This window comes from Cheilinus undulatus, linkage group 18 (assembly GCF_018320785.1).
Source record: "Cheilinus undulatus linkage group 18, ASM1832078v1, whole genome shotgun sequence".
Lineage (NCBI taxonomy): Eukaryota > Metazoa > Chordata > Actinopteri > Labriformes > Labridae > Cheilinus > Cheilinus undulatus.
In genome coordinates this window covers 34,029,458-34,048,580 of record NC_054882.1, presented here as the reverse complement: position 1 = coordinate 34,048,580, position 19,123 = coordinate 34,029,458, and the positions used below count along the sequence as shown (strand labels likewise).

The 19,123-nt window shown below is 39.0% G+C and overlaps 1 protein-coding gene across 7 annotated transcripts in view; it reads left to right on the top strand.

The window, feature by feature from the left end:
* Nucleotides 1-19,123, top strand: part of LOC121526194 (CAP-Gly domain-containing linker protein 4-like) — a 74,253-nt gene that overhangs the window by 7,381 nt on the left and 47,749 nt on the right. For 2 of the 7 annotated variants that reach the window (XM_041812634.1, XM_041812641.1), the window contains exons 1-6: nucleotides 10,022-10,132; nucleotides 11,779-11,910; nucleotides 14,422-14,561; nucleotides 15,052-15,145; nucleotides 15,348-15,509; nucleotides 16,610-16,728. In XM_041812634.1, the coding sequence (XP_041668568.1) occupies nucleotides 10,093-10,132; nucleotides 11,779-11,910; nucleotides 14,422-14,561; nucleotides 15,052-15,145; nucleotides 15,348-15,509; nucleotides 16,610-16,728 (687 nt within the window). In that variant the 5' untranslated portion in view covers nucleotides 10,022-10,092. Of the gene's footprint in view, nucleotides 1-3,983; nucleotides 4,073-4,540; nucleotides 4,613-9,749; nucleotides 9,866-10,021; nucleotides 10,133-11,778; nucleotides 11,911-14,421; nucleotides 14,562-15,051; nucleotides 15,146-15,347; nucleotides 15,510-16,609; nucleotides 16,729-19,123 lie in introns of those variants that run through there. The other 5 variants (XM_041812635.1, XM_041812638.1, XM_041812637.1 and 2 more) reach the window with 5 other exon arrangements.

Sequence of the window (19,123 nt, the reverse complement as noted above, 5' to 3'; positions counted from 1 at the left end):
CTCTGAAATTATCACAATGAATAACCAGTGGATTATTTGTTGGTGTTGTAACATTACATGGCTTGGATGTCTGACATCATGGCTTTGATGTCTGACAACATTCCATGGCTTGGGTGTGTGACATCAAAGCTATGGAATGTTATAACATTCCATATGACATCACACCAACTGACCAATCAGCAGTGGCCTAGAGGAAGTCCCACTTCCTGATTCCTCCAGAACTGGAAAAATACAGTAATAGGTCGATTTTGGTCCCAAACATATGGCCCTGAGATCAAAACTAACCTGTGCCATGAAATAAAGCTTTGCTTTCATTAACAGTCCAATGATCAAACATCTCTCTTTCTGTTTTTTTTCCTTCTTTTTTTAAAATTCTAATTTAAATAGATTCACTTAGAAAAGTAGGTATAATAAGTAAACAGTCATTGTTGCAAAAAGATCCAGAAACGGTTGCCATTTATTGTAGAATTTGTTCAAGAGTCCCCTTTTCCAATATCTAATTTTCTCATTAATCCACTGTGTACTGGAAGGCGCTGTTGTGGATTTCCAGTTAAGAAGAAGGTGATGTTTAGCAGTTACAGAGGTAAAAGCTATTACTTCCAGTTCTTCAGTAGAGTTCTGGGTATATTCTTCCAGAAGACCAAAAATACCAATGTGTGGTAAAGTGTCATGAAGGAGTAGACTCCATAGAGAACTGCATAACGCAAACCATGGCGACTGTAGATATGTCAGTACATGACTTTTGTCGTTTTTGAAAAGACAACAACTCACTGCTGCTTTTTGTTTATCTTTTAATGAAGAAATGTCATCAAGTTCTGATAAAACCGGTGCTTTAGCAGCATCCACGCTAATCTCTTCCACCATAACTGCACCTGCCTCTTGTTGCTGCTTGCCTACGTCACGACTTGGCCGCGCCCGTAAGTACTGCACCTCGACGCTCACTGGTCCTGTCACTTTCTAACCGGGCCAAAACAGTTCAGACGGGAGCTTTGCAAGATGGATTTGCCAGTAAGAAACACGGAAACGGGCGATTCCTTTCAGTGTAGCAGAGTCGTGACGTAAACAAGCAGCATCAAGAGGCCGGTGCAATTATGGAGGATGCTGCTAAAGCGCCAGTTTACTCTGAACTTGATGACATTTCTTCATTAAAAGAAGATCAGAGAACAGCAGTGTGTTGTTTTGTGTTTTTTTTTTTTTTTTTTCAAAAGCGACAAAAGTCGTGTACTGACATTTCTGCAGTCACCATGGTTCGTGTTATTCCTCCGTAGCTGCGCACGCACACCTCGGTCACGGCTGCGTCGCGTGTTTAGTTGATCTGATTGGCCCGTAAAGATTCACCCTCCGAGTTTTTTTTCACAAATCCTCTGCTCCATACGCTTAGTATTGACAGTTTTCCAGATGGATGTGTGAAACAAATCGATCTGGTGTGTCAGGATAGAGCTGTGACTTTAGCTGAATAACCTGGTGTGAGAGCTATTTTCTTGTTGTTCTTGCCACAAAGAAAAGATTATATTTTACAAAAGGTTATATTTTACTGTACAATTCCTGCTTCTCAGTACTTAAGGTTAACTTTAAATTATATACTTTTACTGTTACTAGAGTAGCATTTAACCAGTATTTTTAGGCAAAGTTAGGATTTTTCTTAAAGTTAAGATTCCTACAAAAGAGTGACAAAGAAACAAAACTTTATTAATGACATATTTTCATTTAATTACTAAAGGAAACAAGTAAAGAAATGATGCTAGAGGAAAAAAGAGAAATATTGCAAGAGTTCAAGGACCTTTGAAAAGCTCTAGAGGCCTAAAAACTTGCTAAAAAACCTTTCATGACACTTCCCCTTTATGTCTTAGCTCTCCATAGTTTGAAATAGGCTCTCAGTCTAAGAGCTGTTTGTCTCCATGGCGATCCAGTGAAACTTAAAATCACTTATCCACTAAAGAGCAATCACTGTGAGAAAATATGTATCTGAAGAAATATGCAGATGTCCAAGCCCAAGAGGTTCCAGATGGCACCTTTAACAGTTGTTATAATGAAGCACAACAAGATGATTGGAACAATCTGAGTCATAATGTTGGCAGCTTTTTAATTTTGGGATAATTTGTGGAGAAGCAGAGCAATTAATTATTCAACTGATCTCATAAAAGTCATGACACCAAGCCTTGTGTAATAGACTTGGCACACTTCATGATTTAGAGAATCAGATAAAACCCTTGAGATTGTTCAATTAAAAATGCACTATTGAGAGGAGCTCCACAGGAGTCATTTTGGAGAAATCAGCAAAGATGGTGGTGGCTATTGCAACTCCTCCAGCCTGGTGATTAATACTTTATAAAAGGAAGGAGAAACTTTGGTTTAAAGACCTGTTGGCTAATCCACGAGAGGCTCCTCTAGGAGGTTAAAAGTCATATCGCAAATCCTATGCAGAGAAAATAGACTCTAACAATATAACATTTTTACATTGATGCCCCCAAACAACAAATCTTTGTAAATTTATTGTATTTATTATTTTTTAAAACTTTATATTCTCTTTCAATTTTCTAGTGCAGTGGTCGTCAAAGGGTGTGGCAAGTCACACTGGTGTGCCTTGAGCCAAGTTCTGGTTTGCTGTGGGAATATGCACAACCATGAGTAATAACTACAACTACACAATAACTTAAGTTCAATCAGAACCACTTTGTCAAGAAAAATAAATAGCTCTTCTTTATGAGCAGTTATAACACTGATAAAGTCAGAGGCAGAATAAAGGAGGAGCTGAGGTGAAGGAGGGCTGGAAAAGGAGGCTTGCAGAGGGAGCAGCAAAGTGCAGCAGTTTGAATATGGCAGCATGAGTGCAATTTGCCATTTGCATGCTTAGAATGAATTAGTTTGCCGTCAGCTGATAAGGGCTTATGTGAGATAAGCTGTTCTCAGTTACACCAGCGCTTGACTCTGTGGCCTGCCTTAACAAACGCTATACACTTGATTTACTGTAACATGTTAGAGGCTATTTTGTATAGATATTGTTTTGGTGTGCCTTGAAATTTTGGCTTGATAAAACGTGTGCCTTGGGTAAAAAGACTGAAAGACTGAAAACCACTGGTCTAGTGCATGTCAGTGTTAATTTTGTCGACTAAAACTATGACTTAAACTATTTGTCAACAGCCTTTTTCCCATGACAAAAACTAGACTAAAACTAACAAAAATAGAGCTGTGATGACTAAAACTGACAAAAAGTGAGTTTAGTTTCTGTCAGAATGACTTAAACTAGTCTAAAATGTAATTTACTTTTCATCAGCCATTCAAAATGCGTGAAGTTTTTCCACTTTGGGTAAATCTGTCAAAATGCAATGCATCTGTAGCTCTTCTGCCTCTCAGCTGTAGAAAACCGGGACCCCAGGTTTGGCAGGGTGCATAGAACACACTACAATGATTTAGTACCAGATTAAGGCAAGAAAATGAATGCTTGGACTAAAATGTGAGGACTTTATACGGACTTAAACCAAACTAAAATGTTTTGAGTTTTCGTCAAATAAAACTAGACTAAAACTAAAAAGGGTAGAAATGACTAAAATGGGACTAAAACTAAAATGCATTTCTTTTAAAGACTAAAATTAAAAATAGCTGCCAAAATTAACACTGGTGCATGTCAAATGGGAAAAATGTAAATGTCTAACTAAAATGTTATTGGGTGAAGGGACTGAGGAAGTACTAAAAACATTAATTTCCTGCTTTAAATAGATTTTAATGTATTCAAAATGTTCTTTGCCGCCACATTTCAGGATGGTAAATTGGTAAATATTTTCAAATAGACGTTTTTAAAAATGATAGCATTTCTCAAAAAATATATATAATTTTGCCGTCCTGTAAAATAACACTCAAACTGTCATTTTTTTAAATGTCCAGCCATGATATTTTACACAGTCTTTTATTTTTGAGACCGGACATTAAGGCTCAACAAACGCTTTTATTTTGAAACAGGATGTACTTACGCTGCGCTGCCGTTTACACAGTTGGTATTGACGGATATGTAATCCGCCACAGGCTTTCTAGCATTATTACCCATGAACGAACTAAAACAAGCATCGAGCCTAAGGTAAAGCATACTTTATTCTGTGCACTGTTAGACAGACGGGGCGTTTGTGTTTCTTGTATCCGTAAAGTGTAACTGAAGCAGGAGGAAAGCCTGGCCCAGCCTGAGTGCTGTATGACATGTACCTTTAAAGGGCTAACGCGAGTGAACATGAGAGAGATGCACTCCATCTTCATTGGCAACTTTTTCCACAATACATGAGCATTAAACCTGTGGGTGTCTCAACTCTATAATTAACAGGCATTGACTCAAATAAACGCTTTATTTATTGCAGCTGTCTCAAAACACGAGCCGGCTTTTAAACATATGCTAGCCTGCTAACAGTTAGCCGGGAATGTTAATTTCCGAATTAAACATTGACTTTAATAGCTTTCATTTATCAAATGTGTACCAGGGTGTTTGATTAGCTCAGCACAGCTTCTCCTACAATAATTGCTGCACACCTGTGAACCGAGGGAGGGGTCACTGCTAGTAGGTGGACCTCCTCAGATGGGATGACAGCTAGCTAAAGCTAATGCTCGGTCTCAGTAGGGACACAACAAGGTAAAAGTCTCTTCAAATAAGTTATTAAGACTAGTCACGTATAGACCAGACAACCTATGTTTGGTATCAGCCTGTGTAGCAGATACAGTCCCGTTTAATAATATGCTTTACTTGAACATGTTTTGGTGATGGGATACACAAATGTATGTAGTTATTTAGGTTGAAAAGCGCTCTGAATTGGTTGTAGATAGATAAAGCTTTCCAGCATTTACAGGTGTAAGTAAATAACTAATTATAAGGATAGTATGTAATTAGGCTAAGAGAAAACTCCTGTGATGGAGGGTTTTTATTGACATGGTAAAGTTGGACAGAAGAGAGGTTGGGCTAGATGACACCAAGGAGGAGGCCTGTAAATGAATGCAATGCATTTACTGCAGGTATTTTTGAGCAGGTGAATGTGTTTAATCTACCAGCCACTGGGAAGGGTAAATTAAAGTAACCAAACTGAGTGACAGAATGACAGTAAACAACATAAATTGAGTCACATTTTTACTCTTATTTCAATCAACTTTGTGACTTAAATCGAGCAGACCTCATCACTTATTGACCAAAGGAGGAGGCCTCCTCCTCCATGTGTCAGAGCTGCTGTTAAGTGTTTCAAGTTGGCCGTGGGCTGGACTGGTTTAATTAGGTTTCATATGAGTAGTGCTGCAGCTGGTCTATATGCTAAAGGTGCTTTGTTTTGATCATTTAAGTCCAAGATAGTTAATCAAGGCCTGGATTGCTAACCTTGCAAAGCAGATGGATACGCCCGTTTCCTTATTTCTCACTGGTGAATCCATCATGCAAAGCTCCCGTCTGAACCCGGTTAGAAAGTGACAGGACCAATCAGGGACGAGGGGCAGGACTCTCAGGCGCGGCAGAGTCGTGATGTATGCAAGCAGCAACAAGAGGCCAGTGCAATTATGGCGGAAGAGATTGGTGTGGATGCTCCTACGGCGTCAGTTTTATCAGTTCTTGACGACATTTCTCCGTTAAAAGAAGAAGGAAGAACAGCAGTGAGTTGTTTTCTTTTCAAAAACGACGAAAGTCGTGCACTTACATGTCTACAGTCACCATGGTTCGCAATATTCCTCAGTAGCTGCGCACGCGCTCCTTGATAGCAGCTACATCATGTTTTGTTGCTCTGATTGGCCCGTGAAGATGTGACAGACAGAACGTTCATCCAATCACCCTCCGAGTTTCTTCCAAATCCTCTGCCCTTTCCCAAACCCTTTTATTGAAGTTTTCCCAGATGGATGTGTGAAACACATCCATCTGGCGTGTGAGCTTACTGGATTGCAGGAATCTTGCACAAAATATTACATTCTCCTATTGCAGGAAAATTCTGCATGAATTTTCAGTGCCCACATATGTTGCGTAGCAAACGTTTGCATGGGTAAACTAGTCGAAAACATTTTAAGTGACAGTTCAATAAGGCCAGCCACATACTACAGGATTTTAAGCCTGATTTGGGGCAAGATTTGCCTCCCCCGATGATCGTGGGAACGTATCCTGAGAGGAGCCTCGTCGCAAACGACTGCCTGAATAATCCTCGTGTGTGGTGTCAACACGATTGTTTTACTGCTCCAAATTGAATCGTAACCTCCAAAATCGCGAATCGTAAATGTTGTGTTTGATAATTACGATTCTAGGTCGTAGTGCCTCTGACGAAGTACCCACAGCAACCAATGAGAGCGAGCAGACGGGGTAGAGTCACAGCCGGATCATACGTACTTTCACCACTCACAACCATAAACACAACTTTAACTTAATTCCAGCCTGGATTTCATCCTGAGTCTTTCCCATGTTTTATGATTTTGCTTCACCTTTCACACATGCCAGGGCAGCCTGTTGTGGAGAGACATCAAGACAGTATTGACTGACATCCTTGTGTATTTGTTTTTTTCTGAAGTCACATAATCACCGAGGTCGATGGCAGGTCGGCAGGTGTGTGGTCTCCAGTGATCTGACAGTCTGGCTCAGTCGTCTAGTGTGTGCCTTCAGAGGATTAAAGAGGAAAAATCTTTTGAAATTGTCCTTATATCTGTGGTCTCCCATGGTTTTAAAATCATTTCAGATTTTAAAATTGTGTATTGTGTGGCCAGCCTAACTCTGCTTTATAACCTCGTCATGATTGCGGAACAAGATCTTGAAAACTACACAACAGTACTATATATCTTGATTTTCACGTTATACCTCATCTCATTATGCTGCTTATTGAAATAAGGTGGCCAGTAAAAAATGAGTGACCAGTATTTTAAATCCACCAGCCAAAGAGGTGGGTGAAAAGGTTAATTTCCAACCCTGTAAAACTGTATTAGTTTGTCTATCCAGACATTAGGATGAGTGATGCCCTAGCGCGAGCAGGTTACTGAAATGCTCACCTCATTTCTCAAAAACCACATCCTAACGGCAAGGATACTGTTAGCAGAGCGTGTAAGGCTTTTCCTCTCTCTCATAGATCTTTCTCACAGAACCATCTTCAGCATTCTTCTTTCACTTTACCATTTGGCCTGTTTACATTAGGGACTTGCAGAGCATGTGCAGTGCTCTTTCTGCTTGACTTTACGAATGTGACAGAACAAATTGTGTACTGTATGGTTGAAAGAAGAATCTAACATTGTTGTGAGGCATCCTAGATATGGGCCTGATCGTCATTCAATTTGACACATTACACACGGTATAAAAACAGTCAGTTTTCAGGGTAAAACAGGTCCTCAAACCCTTAATCCCAGACCGTACTGTACTCGTGCTTTTAACATTATCTGACTGGCTTTGGGTCTGGCATTCATTTCCCCCCTAATCAACATAAATGCAAACTAAGTATGAATAATATTGTCTAATCATATGATAGTTTAGGTCAAAAACCTGATATTGCATAGCCCTAGGCTGCACAGTGAAACATGAATTGCTCATTAAAGTTTCCTGTACACTTGAAAATACTTTGAGCGTTTGATATGTTATTGCACAGGTTATCAGTTTGGATTACAGCAGTAATGTCTGAAGATGAGTGTACAGCTTCATCACCCCATCAGGGCTGAACTATTTTACGCTGAGCTCACTGATTTACTGATACCAAACAACGTAGACATGATAATATCTATGTATCTATTTAGAGGTAAATACATTTTAAAGAAATGTATGGCCATTTGGAAAATAAATAGTCACTTACCAGAACCTTTGGGTATCATGGGGAATTCCTTTAAAATATTGCAAAAATATAAACAGAAAACAGGATTATTTTTTTGTGGATGGATCTGTTATATATAAAATATGTGACACATTTTGCTGCAAACCCAACAACAGAGGTACAAAGGCAGAGATACTAATCAGGACAATTATTCAACGTTTATTCAATAATTTTCTAGCTTTTGCATCACTTTCATTGATCCAGCTTATTCACCTAACACTTAAATATTCCTAAAACTTTGGAAAAACAAGCAGTAAATGAAGATTATGTTAAAAATATCTAAAAATTATCTTATACAAAATTAAAAAATATAAAACACAAGTGCAGCATGTTTTGTTAAACGGTAATCCTTCAATCTAAAATATTTTGTTTTCAAGATCTTGGCAAGCCAAAATTGTGATTGGAATTGAAACTTAATTATTTGCCCGGCACTGATACACACCAAGGGAAGTTTAAACTTTGATACGATACGTGTAAAAATCAAACAATATTGAGACCTGTTTTTGTAATACTTCAACATAAATAGAAGTCCCTAGGCTCCCACTTTCAAATCATCAAACACAATCAACTCCTACATTAACTGTCTTTAAGTGACTAATATGTTGGCAGTGCTTTGGTGTTGACATTTTGACAATGTAACTGGAGTGGTGTGTAGGAGGATGCTCACAATTTTAAGCAGATTTATTCATCTACTCCAGGGGTGTCAAACTTAATCACAGCAGGGGCTGGATTCTGAACTTGGGTCTAACCTGAAGGCCTAACAGGTTCGATATTCAACGATAAAATGTCAATCTTGTTTTCACCGGAAATGAATTATGGGGGTAAAAAACTTGGCACTGATGATAAATGATTTTGTGATTAAAAGGTGGACATGATAAGTTGAAAACTCAAAATCTGAGATAAAAATAAAATACAATAACTCTAAAAAGAAGTCAAACTTATAAGTTTAAAAGGTAAAAACATGACATTTAAAGTCAAAATATTTTTTTAAAAGGCAAAATATGAGATAAAATATTGAAACCATGAATTTTAAAAGTAAAAAAATGAGATGAAATTCAAAATCATGGTTTTAACAGTCAAAATATGAGGTGAACATTGATATCATGAGTTTCAAATGACAAAATATGACATGAGATTAAAAATCATAAGTTTTTAAGGTAAAAAAATGAGATAAAATTTAAAGTTAGGAGTTGAACAAGGTCAAAACATGAGATAAAAGTCAAAATCATGACTTTAAAAGGTCAAAATAGGATTTAAAATTTAAAGTGATTAATCTAAAAGGTAAAAATATGAGATAAAAAGTCAAAGTTATGAGATGTAATGGTTAAAATATGAAAAAAAAGTCAAAACCATAACTTTAGGTCACAACTGTGAGATGCAAAATTGAAAATATAGAGAAAACACTAATCTCTCCCCACATTCCTGACTTTTTATCAAATTATTTTTTTACTGATCACTTTTTCTAATTTTTATGATGCAACAAGGATGTTAAAAATCATCAAGGTTAAGTTTACATTTTTATACTGGAGGAAATCTGCAGACCTCATACTGGTGGGCCAGTTATAATAAAAATATGACATGATCTGGTGGGCCGGGTAAAACTGCACCATGGGCCGGATTTGGCCCCCAGGCCTTGAGTTTGACACCTGTGATCTGGTCAGTACCGTTATCATGAAAGGTGTAGTTTTGTAGAGCTTTGGGATTTTGTGATGCTATTGTTTACTGGAATAACTGTTTGTATTAAAACATGCAGTGTTACAGTATAAAAAATCCAACAGCCTCACCTTTGAACTCTGAGGTCACAGGTGAGGTTTGACATTTCATCTATGGGTGCTCTACCAGGTTGGATGTATGCTTTCATGCAAAGTTGTACTCTGACTTTTCCAGTGGAGGACATCTGTTGTAAATACAGCCACCACTTTGCTGCCCTTTTACCCTGTGTTTATTTGCACTGTCACCCTACAGACACATCCTCTGCGTTGTGGGTCGTATGGGCTGAGTAATCAAAGAAAAGGGAAGTGGAGGCAGCAGTGCACAGGACTGAAAAGTAAGAGTGACTCTGCAGCCTGGCAGAGTCAGAGGTGAGAAGAGCAGGCTTTTGGAGTGCACTTGCTGTAAATGGGTGCTGGACCTGGGAGTGAGGAGGGATCAACAGGGTATGACCAGAGAGAGGAGGGAGCTGTTTATAGGAGATTTAGGAGGGACTGTCCGTGCTTGGGGAGTTATTTTGGGAAACAGCTTGGCTAGATGTTCTGTTGGACCCAGTCTGTGTCTCTTCGTTTTAGCTTAGCTGGACTGGGAAGCTGTCATGGAAGTCAACAAGAAAGAGGAGAAAGAAGAAGATGACAGTGAGTGCTGGTTGGTTTGAAAGCTTTCAGGCTCAGTGTTGGCCTGTGTGTTAGTGTGTGTCTGTGAAGACCTGTAAACCTGTAGTTTTAGCCTGTACTTCCCCCAGCCTCCTGTTTTCCTCTTACAGTGTTAGTGTTTCAAAGTTAAGCTAGTAATCTAGCATAAACCTGTCATTGTTCGAAAGTCGCCAGACAAAACAAACACCTCACAGTCTTAATGAGATTTGTTTTTGGAAAGTACTATTCCCTTCTACTTAAACCTGTTTTGATGTTTGTTTGAAAAGAATAATCTTCAGGGGGTGGTTTAGCTCTGTTAGTAGAGTAGGTGCCCATACACAGAGGCTACAGTCCCCTCTGCACTGGTCTAAGGCCTGATCCTAGAGCTGTTAGGTGCTTGTCATTTCTACTCTCTCCCCATATTTCCTGTCTCTCTTTAGCTGTCCCAACTTAGCAAAAAGCCCAGGAATAATCCTAAAAAAATAATGCTATATGAAAATTCTCCTCAAGTAAAATAAATAAGACTAAACATTTTATATAGTTTGTGTTGTGGTCAATAAGCACATTACTGTTTGTGGTTTTTCCTGTAACAGTTATTTGAGAAACTGAGCAACAGGCCTGGCACATTTTTTCTGTCTTAAACTCCATCTTGTCTGAAAATATAACATTTAGAGATGCACTGATGGTGGAAATGGATTTTTGCTGATATCTAATATGCTGATATCTATCTGAATTTTTTCCCTTAATAAATAAAATCATCAATTAGAAACTGCATTTTGTATTTACTTAGGTTGTCTTTGTGAGATATTAAAATTGGTTTGTAGATCCAAAACATTTAAGTGTGATAAATATGCAAAAAAAAAAAAAAAAAAAAGAGGAATCAGAAAGGAGGCAAATGCTTTTTCATGGCACTATCTTATAAATTTAATATGTTGCCCAGTCCCACCATATCTGTATGCCTCTGGCTGTGGTCACACTGCAAATGTGAAATTGTAAATCAGGTTTGGTATGAAAGATTGTATTACCCAGCCTGAAGTTAAGGTTGTGAATTTGCCAGTCAAACTAAATGTGAATAGGGATACTTGCATTTGCAACTTGTAGTGATTTTCTCATTAACTCAATCACTCACATAGAAGTCGATGAAGGTTAGTATTTGCTATGTTAAATTTCGCACATAATGTGTGTAAGCATCATGTAAGTGCATTACATCCCTGATGCTGTTGAACTGATGAATTCGAGTATTTTGTTCAAGTGCAGTTTATATGCTTGACATTTAGAAGTGTGTAATGTACATAAGCACTCTTTGTGCTGAAACGGTGTACGCAAGCACCACCCCTTCAACCCTCACCATGTTTGACCTGGGCTGTGTGCATAGCTAAAACTTGCACTGGTGTTCTGTACACATAGAATAATGTGGTTTTACCTTATACATGCTAAACATCTTAGGTCTGTTTGACCTTTAATATCACTTTTGACACACATTTGGCCTCTTAATAAGAAAAGTGAGCCCATGTCTTTTCAGTTTGATCAGCCAGATTGTCTTAAAGCCAACACAAAGTCACATACAACAGTGATTTTCTCACTGCTTTGTTGAGATAAGACCTACTTATGTTCTCAAAATAGGGCTTCTAATAATGTTCTTGCCACAGGCCCTGAAGGGGAGATGACAAAGGAGGATGTGTGCGAGCCTGTCGAGGGAGACGTTGCGCCAGCCTGGGCCCCTTCCCATCAGAGGCCGATTATCCACCAGGTGGCCTCTGCACCCATGCCCAGTGACTGTGGTGAGGATCTGCACACGTGCACCAGTTCAGGACAGTGCACAGTGGGGCTGTGTGACATTTCAGGCTAATTAACACCCTCTCTGCAGGACTGACAGAGTGTGAAGTGATTGGGTTTGACTGGAATGTGACAAAATGTCTCCACTGCATTTTTGATCACGTAGTCAAAGGAGTGAACCACTGATTATATATTAAACCCTGAAATTGTTAATTCACTGAGTTATGATTGTTCATCATTTGATCAGTGCACCAGTTGGCGAGACGAATCAGGATTTAGGCGGTCATAATTTTGTCTGAAAGAATGATGATTATGCTGACAAAAGTCTTTAAATTGCACTCAATAACCACACTGACTGATGAACCCTGTTATCATGGCAGATGTTTCTCTGTCTTGAAGTTATATTGTAATAGTATCAGGTAATTATTTTTATTTTATTCTAAAGTGAAGATTGCCAATTTTCTTTCATTCTTGAAGCTTGACTTTTTAAAGTAATTGGTAAAACAGCAAATTTCAGATTAAGTTTTTCATACATTGGCTCAAACACAACAAATGATTCATGTAACTCTTAAAAGAAAACATGAAATCAGATGGTTTAGACATGGACTGAATGCTGACATTTTGCAGTGCCAGAATATGAAATCATAAAAGAAACCATGTGGGCATCAATCAGCATAGTGGGCTCTTAAAGCTGGTAGGTTACAGAAACCAGAGAGCTAAAATTTTGAAAGTATCTAGCTTTAAAATGTCAAAGCCTCCTCTCAGATGCTTGAACATGCACTGCCTCCTTACTTTTGGAGCAGGATTATTTCAAAAGACACCGTGGGAGGAGGAGTACAGAGAATTTTTCAGATTGTTAACACTGTCAAACCTCTTACCTGCCATTTTTGTGCTTCTCTCTTTCTAGCTTTAGCTTGTGGAAGAGCCTTGCACAAAAAGTGGGTTTACTCAGGTTAACTGACAGGCAAGCCGTCAAGTCTTTTTTTATCTGATGTTGAATGATTTGACTGACTTATAACCAGTGTTGGTAGCTCTTTTCATTACAACATTATTGTCATAATGTAACATGCTTGTTACTGTGTTACACACTGAGATAAGTACATGTTTGAGTATTTTACATATGTCTTTTATTGATCAGGCGGCACGTACATCTCTGGTCCCAACCATTTTTACTTGGAGCCCCCCCACATGTACCTAAGAAAAGCGGAGCCCCTCCAGGACCCAAAAGAGAAGAAAAAGTGACACAATGCCATCAAAAATCAACACAGATTTTAATTGTTTCACTTATAAAAACCTTTGTATAAACTACTTAATACCTGCTTTATCATGGTTTTAGTCAATATTTGCAAATCTAATTTTGGCAGCCTTAGAGCAGACAAAGCCTTGCGTCCCCCCTAAGATCTTTGGTACCTCCCCAGGGGGGTCCTGGACCCCAAGTTGGGAACCAATGTTGTAGAGCTTAGTTTGTGGCTTGTAACTTTTCACCCGTCTGATAATTCATCTTAAAGGAGCAATAGATGTGATGTAACCTTTACAGCTCTTTAACATGCTTACAATCTGACTGACTATGAGCTGGGCAGAGGAATACAGAATTTGACACAGCTGCTTAATGAAAGCAATACATCATACTCCTAAACTTGCTTTTCATCATGTTCCTTTCTTCCAACATTCAACATAATAGAGATATCAATTTAAAATGTCCTCGCCGTCATCTTGATAGTTGATTTAGCAAGCTAACCGTGTGTACTGACACAGATGTACGCTTACTCTCTACTTTTGCACAGCTACCTGCTCAGAGAAACTGAAATGATGCAGATACTTCTGGGATTTTCTTTTCTGTTTGTTCTTTCCTTTTTTACTTAGAAGAAGAGGGTAGCTAATGACTGACTTCTTCAGTGAAAAAGTTACTGTATGACAGATTACTTGGACTGCTGAACCAAAACCTTGTATTGCTCGTAACAACAACAAAAAAGTAGTCCGAGTACTCCAATGGATTATTTTCTAAATCCTTACCACAACACTTCTTGAAACAGGCCAGCTACAGCTACTGATATCCAATTTTTGTCAGCGCATTTGATTTGATTTCATTGTTTGCTGCCAATATATAAAGTAGACTTCAACAAATGCAACAAAATGCTTCTAAATGAAATTTTAGCCTGGGTTCAACTTTATTATCTTTGTATGTAATACAATCAGTATTCAAAATGCAAAGGGAATGATGCCAACTGCAAAATAAGTCCTGGTGTTCAATTTGAAAAGCCAGCTTACTTGTTTTCAGCTCTACCTGAGTTCTTTAATGCTTCATTTATTTCACGGCACAGCTGATTGAGTTTGCCTCTGCTAGCACAGCGAGGGCTTTTTACAGAGATTTGAAATTTGATTGAATCGATTCAACAGCCTGTTGTAGAAACTTAATGTGTTATTGTCCTGCATAGTTTCCCACGTTTTTTCCACATGCTTTAAGAATGGAACGACAAATCTGTCTGTGTTGTTTTTGTTCCTTTTACAACCTTCAGAGTTCTCCTTCTTCGACCCCAGCGAACCACAGTGCAGAGACGTTCTCCTGGACCCCAACACCACCATACCAGAGCTGTTCGCTGTCCTCAGGCAGTGGGTGCCCCAGGTCCAGAAGAACATCGGCCTCATTGGCAATGAGGTGACACAGTCTATTGTTTGTTTCATATCCATGTGCTTTGATTAATTTTTTTTTTGTGAAATCCATTATCAGGCTGAATTGATAAACTTCACAAATTACGTACTTGCAAACTTTAAAATAAAGTAAAATTTTTTGGAGGTGAAAGGTCTGTAAACCAGTCACAACCCAGATACTTGTAGAGTTTCATAAAGTAGCTGCAGTGCAGTTAATTGTGCCAGGTAGCACCTCTCTCAAGGGTAAGAGCAGGCGATAATTTTCTCTCACTTACTTTATGACGCTGCCCTTGAGAAATGAATGCCTTATTTCAAAGCGAGCTTGCAAAACAATTTTCGTTCAAATTTAAAGATGAGTAGAGTTACGAGAGGCTGGCTTACTTGTCATTCATCAGATCAGTGCCCCCGAATTTCACTTTACGGCCCATTATGTAATCTATCTACACAGTGAAAACAGAAGCCCTTAAAGACACACTGCAACTCTTGTCTTTGCACAGATCCTAAAGAGAGGCTGTGGAGTGAATGATCGAGATGGTCTGACGGATATGAGTCTCCTGCACTACTGCTGCAAGGCTGGGGCTCCAGGCATTGGTTAGTATAAACAGTGAAGTGTATACACACCATCTTTGGCTTGCTTGTGTTTGTTTATCTTGCAGCTTTGACCACTGAATATAATCTTTTCTGACTCAGTAAGGTCTTCATTTCATCAGTGCTACTTGTTGAAAAATCTCTTGAGACGACAAAGTCTTTGTTGTTACAACCCCTCGAAACCCATTTCTCCTCTGCTCCTCAGGTGATGCGGAGACAGCGGCCTCCTTTGCTCGTCAGATCCTCTCCCTGGGTGCTGATCCTAACCTTCGCTCCCGCTGGACAAACATGAGGGCCCTGCACTATGCTGCGTACTTTGACGTGCCCCAGCTTATCCGCGTAGTGTTACAGGCTTCACAGCCTGGAGGTGAGAGAAGGTCTAATTGATATGATTCTGTTACATGTCCAATCATGGTAAATGTCCTAGCATGTGAAATATGTCACCTTTGTGTAAATAGTTACTTATTTCAGAATCATTCTTAAAAAGCAACTGTGATTGCGTTTATCTGAAAGGGATAGTTTGGGAATTGGAAGTGGGGTTTTATTTGAGGTACTAAGCCTGGGCGATATGGCCTTTATAGCATATCACAGTATTTTCCCTTTATTTGTCCTTTACTATATTTATTATGTCATGGTTTTACAAAAGTAAAGCCTTTATGAGATGGATCACTGCAGCACTGGGCCCAAGACAGTTGATCTAATACAGACGCTATGCAAAGTGAAGACACTAGCTGTATGTTGCTCTCATCATAAACATCAAACTTTGGAGGAAAGGACGTGTATTCCCTGTTTACTGTGCGTCATTACAGCGGCCCAAGTGGGTGAAGTTTGTTAAGTTGCCCAGCTGCTTTTAATGCAAAATGTGCTGATGGCTAGATTTAGACTGAGCTGTTGTTTATCATATAGTACTCTGCTTCACCATCAGTGGCAGCGGTTATGCCTCATGTGAGCACTACAACACACGTTGATAAACCGGTGAGATGGTGTTGCAAAAATCCATTCTGTGGCAGACTGCTATGAAGTACATGTGAATATTAATTATATGAGCCACAACAGATGCCAGTCAGTGTGGCCCCTTTCAGGAGAGACTGTGCAGACTACTGGCACGGAAGTAAGGCTGTTCATCTCAAGAGTTTGGCCTGTTTATATGACATCATTATCTAAATTTGAGGAAAGAACAAGGTAAAAAAAACAACCTCCAAACAAAATTGCTTGCTGGTAGAAAAGTAATGTGCTGAGACTATTTTCAGTCCAGCACTCATTTTCCTCAGTGCCATGTCTGTAAACTTTTGTGGCTGTTACACTAGCTTTTGCTATCACCTCTTAAAACCCCACTTCAAAAACACCAAACTATCCCTTTAATTTAAGCAATACTTAAATTTAAGGAATGCATGAATTATAAAAACAAAACAAAACAAAAAGTACAAAAATAAAATGAAAATCTCTCCTCAAATGCTTTTTTTGTAGAGGTAGATGCCACCTGCTCTGACTTTGACTTTGGCACCTCCCTGCACATTGCTGCATCCAACCTGTGCATCTCGGCTGTCAAATGTCTCCTGGAGCTGGGGGCTAATCCTGCTTTTAGAGTAAGTAACATTGTTCTCTTACATAAACACACAATCTGACAAAATCTGTGTTACTGGTGCTTGCATGGAATGTATTTCTGGGCCTACTGTAGCTGTTCTGCTTGTGAGTATTGGTTAGGGTTGGCCAAATATTAGGTTTATGCACCACTGCAAGCCTCCAGCAGCTTCAAATACCTGTTTGCTGCTTTGCAATGGCATTTTAGCAGCCATCATCTGCGCGAACCTGTCTGTGCCCTGAGTCAGCCACAAATTTCTTCACAGTACGATGATCACGCTTAAGTTTTCAAGAAATATCAATGTTTTCATACCTTGTCCAAGGCATTACACTATTTGACGCTTTTCAGCAGTAGAGATCCCTTTTCTTTCACATATTGCTTGAAACCAATGTGGAACATCCTTCTTAAATAATTTTCCTTTTATTGGACTCACCTGGCAAACTAATTTTCACAGGTGTCTGAGATTGATTTCAGTGATCCAAAGAGCCCTGCGACACAAAACCATCCATGAGTTTAGTTGAAAGACAAAAAATTGAATGTTTATGACACTAAAATTCAATTTGCATAATAATTTGTAGCGCAGTGTAATGTTCTAGGGGCTGGATGGGAAGATGTATGGGGCCTGATGTTGCCCACTAGTTGATGATCACTGCCTTACAGTCTTGAATATCTTGCATATTCACTCACAAAGCGACGCACATCCTGCTTATGTTCGCAGCTGATGGAGGATGCAGGAGTGTTTACGGGCTGAGAACTTCTTTAAAGACAGATGTAATCATTTTTTCAAAGTTAACAGTTTAAATATGAATATTCTACTTTGACGAGCATTTGTTGGCCTGTACAGCTTTTCAAAAGGTGATTTCTGTTTCCCATTTGACATTTATTTGCTTGCAAAGACCTGCAACGGCTGTCTGTGACTTGACAAATTGCAACATCATCACACAGCTTGTTTCACACAGCTGCAACCGACACCAGCAACATTTTCAATCTGTTGCATTGCAAACTTTGGTCTGAGCTGAGCTTGACATCACCATCCTTTTTGACCAAGACTTTACGCATTAGGCATTCCTGATTCATCAGGAAACAAGCTGAGCTAACATACACTAGCAGTAGTTCAGCTTATACCTCCTCCATAGCTTCTGTGAATGTTGGGGCACTGGAGGAAGTCTCATTTTAATGTTGAAACTAATGAGACTTGTGACAAGAGACCCTTTTGTGCAGGAAAGACCTAGGGGAGCATCTTTTCAGTTTTAAGTCTCCCACTTTAGATGATCTTTTTTTAAACATTCCCCATTCAACATTTCCCGGGTTAATGAGGCAGGACACTCCAAAATAGGCACTCCTTCACAGTATGAATTCACTGTGTTAAAAAGTATGTTCTGAAAGATCTGCTTAATGTTGGTGATAGTAAAATATATAAATAGAGCCTCACAGAGTAATAGAAAAGTATGAGTAAAATCTGTTGGTATAAAACAACCTCATCTTGAAAGCAAGGCAGAAGGGAGGAGATGTGTTTTCAACAATGAATTAAAATGTTCAGGAGTGCGGTTGGTAGTGTGGTAAGCTGTTCTGCAGGTTTGGAGCAGCAACCACAGAGGCTCAGTCCCCCCTGTTTTTCAGCCTTGTTTTGGGTACATCCAGATGCAGACCCCAGTGCTCAGACTGCAGCATGGACATGAAGCAGTTCACTTAAATAAGGTGCCAAACCATGAAGAATTTTAAAAGCTAACAACAAAATCTTGATTCCAATCCTGTAGCAAGCAGGAGGCCACTGGAGGGGAAGCAACTCAGGCGGAATATTGTCCCTCTTTTGTGCCTTTTAGGAGGCAAGCAGCTGCATTTTAAACCAGCTGCATGTGCTTGATGGATGAGTGATCCAAGCCCACATAGAAAGAGCTCAACCTCTTCGTCTTTTTGCTGTATTGTGCCTCTCAGTTGAAGCATTTCAAGTTGTTCTTGTCAAGGTCTTCGTGAACAGCCCTGAATAACTTATGAAGTGAAAAATGACTAGCAGATAAAATGAAATCAACACATAAGAGTCTGTTAACTGATAGGTTTTCTTAAACATGTTTTACCCACGATATAAATCCCATTTCTGAATGTGACATTATTCTTTGCACATTTCTTTTTAATGTAATTCTCAGAAATGTTGCCTGTTCTTTGTATGCTCTTATTTTCCCACTGGAGGTCACCAAAGCACTACATACATTATCAAATGAAACCAGTCCTCAGCATGAGTGCAAAGGCTGCAAATTGTTAAAATATATGAATGAACAGCTTCAAGAGCATTTTAATGCTTGCTGATGAAAAGCAGATTGTTTTTCCCCCTAGATTAAAGACATTAATATTTGTTCCTCTTCCATAACAAATATTTTCTGTCTATTTTGAATTACAGTCAA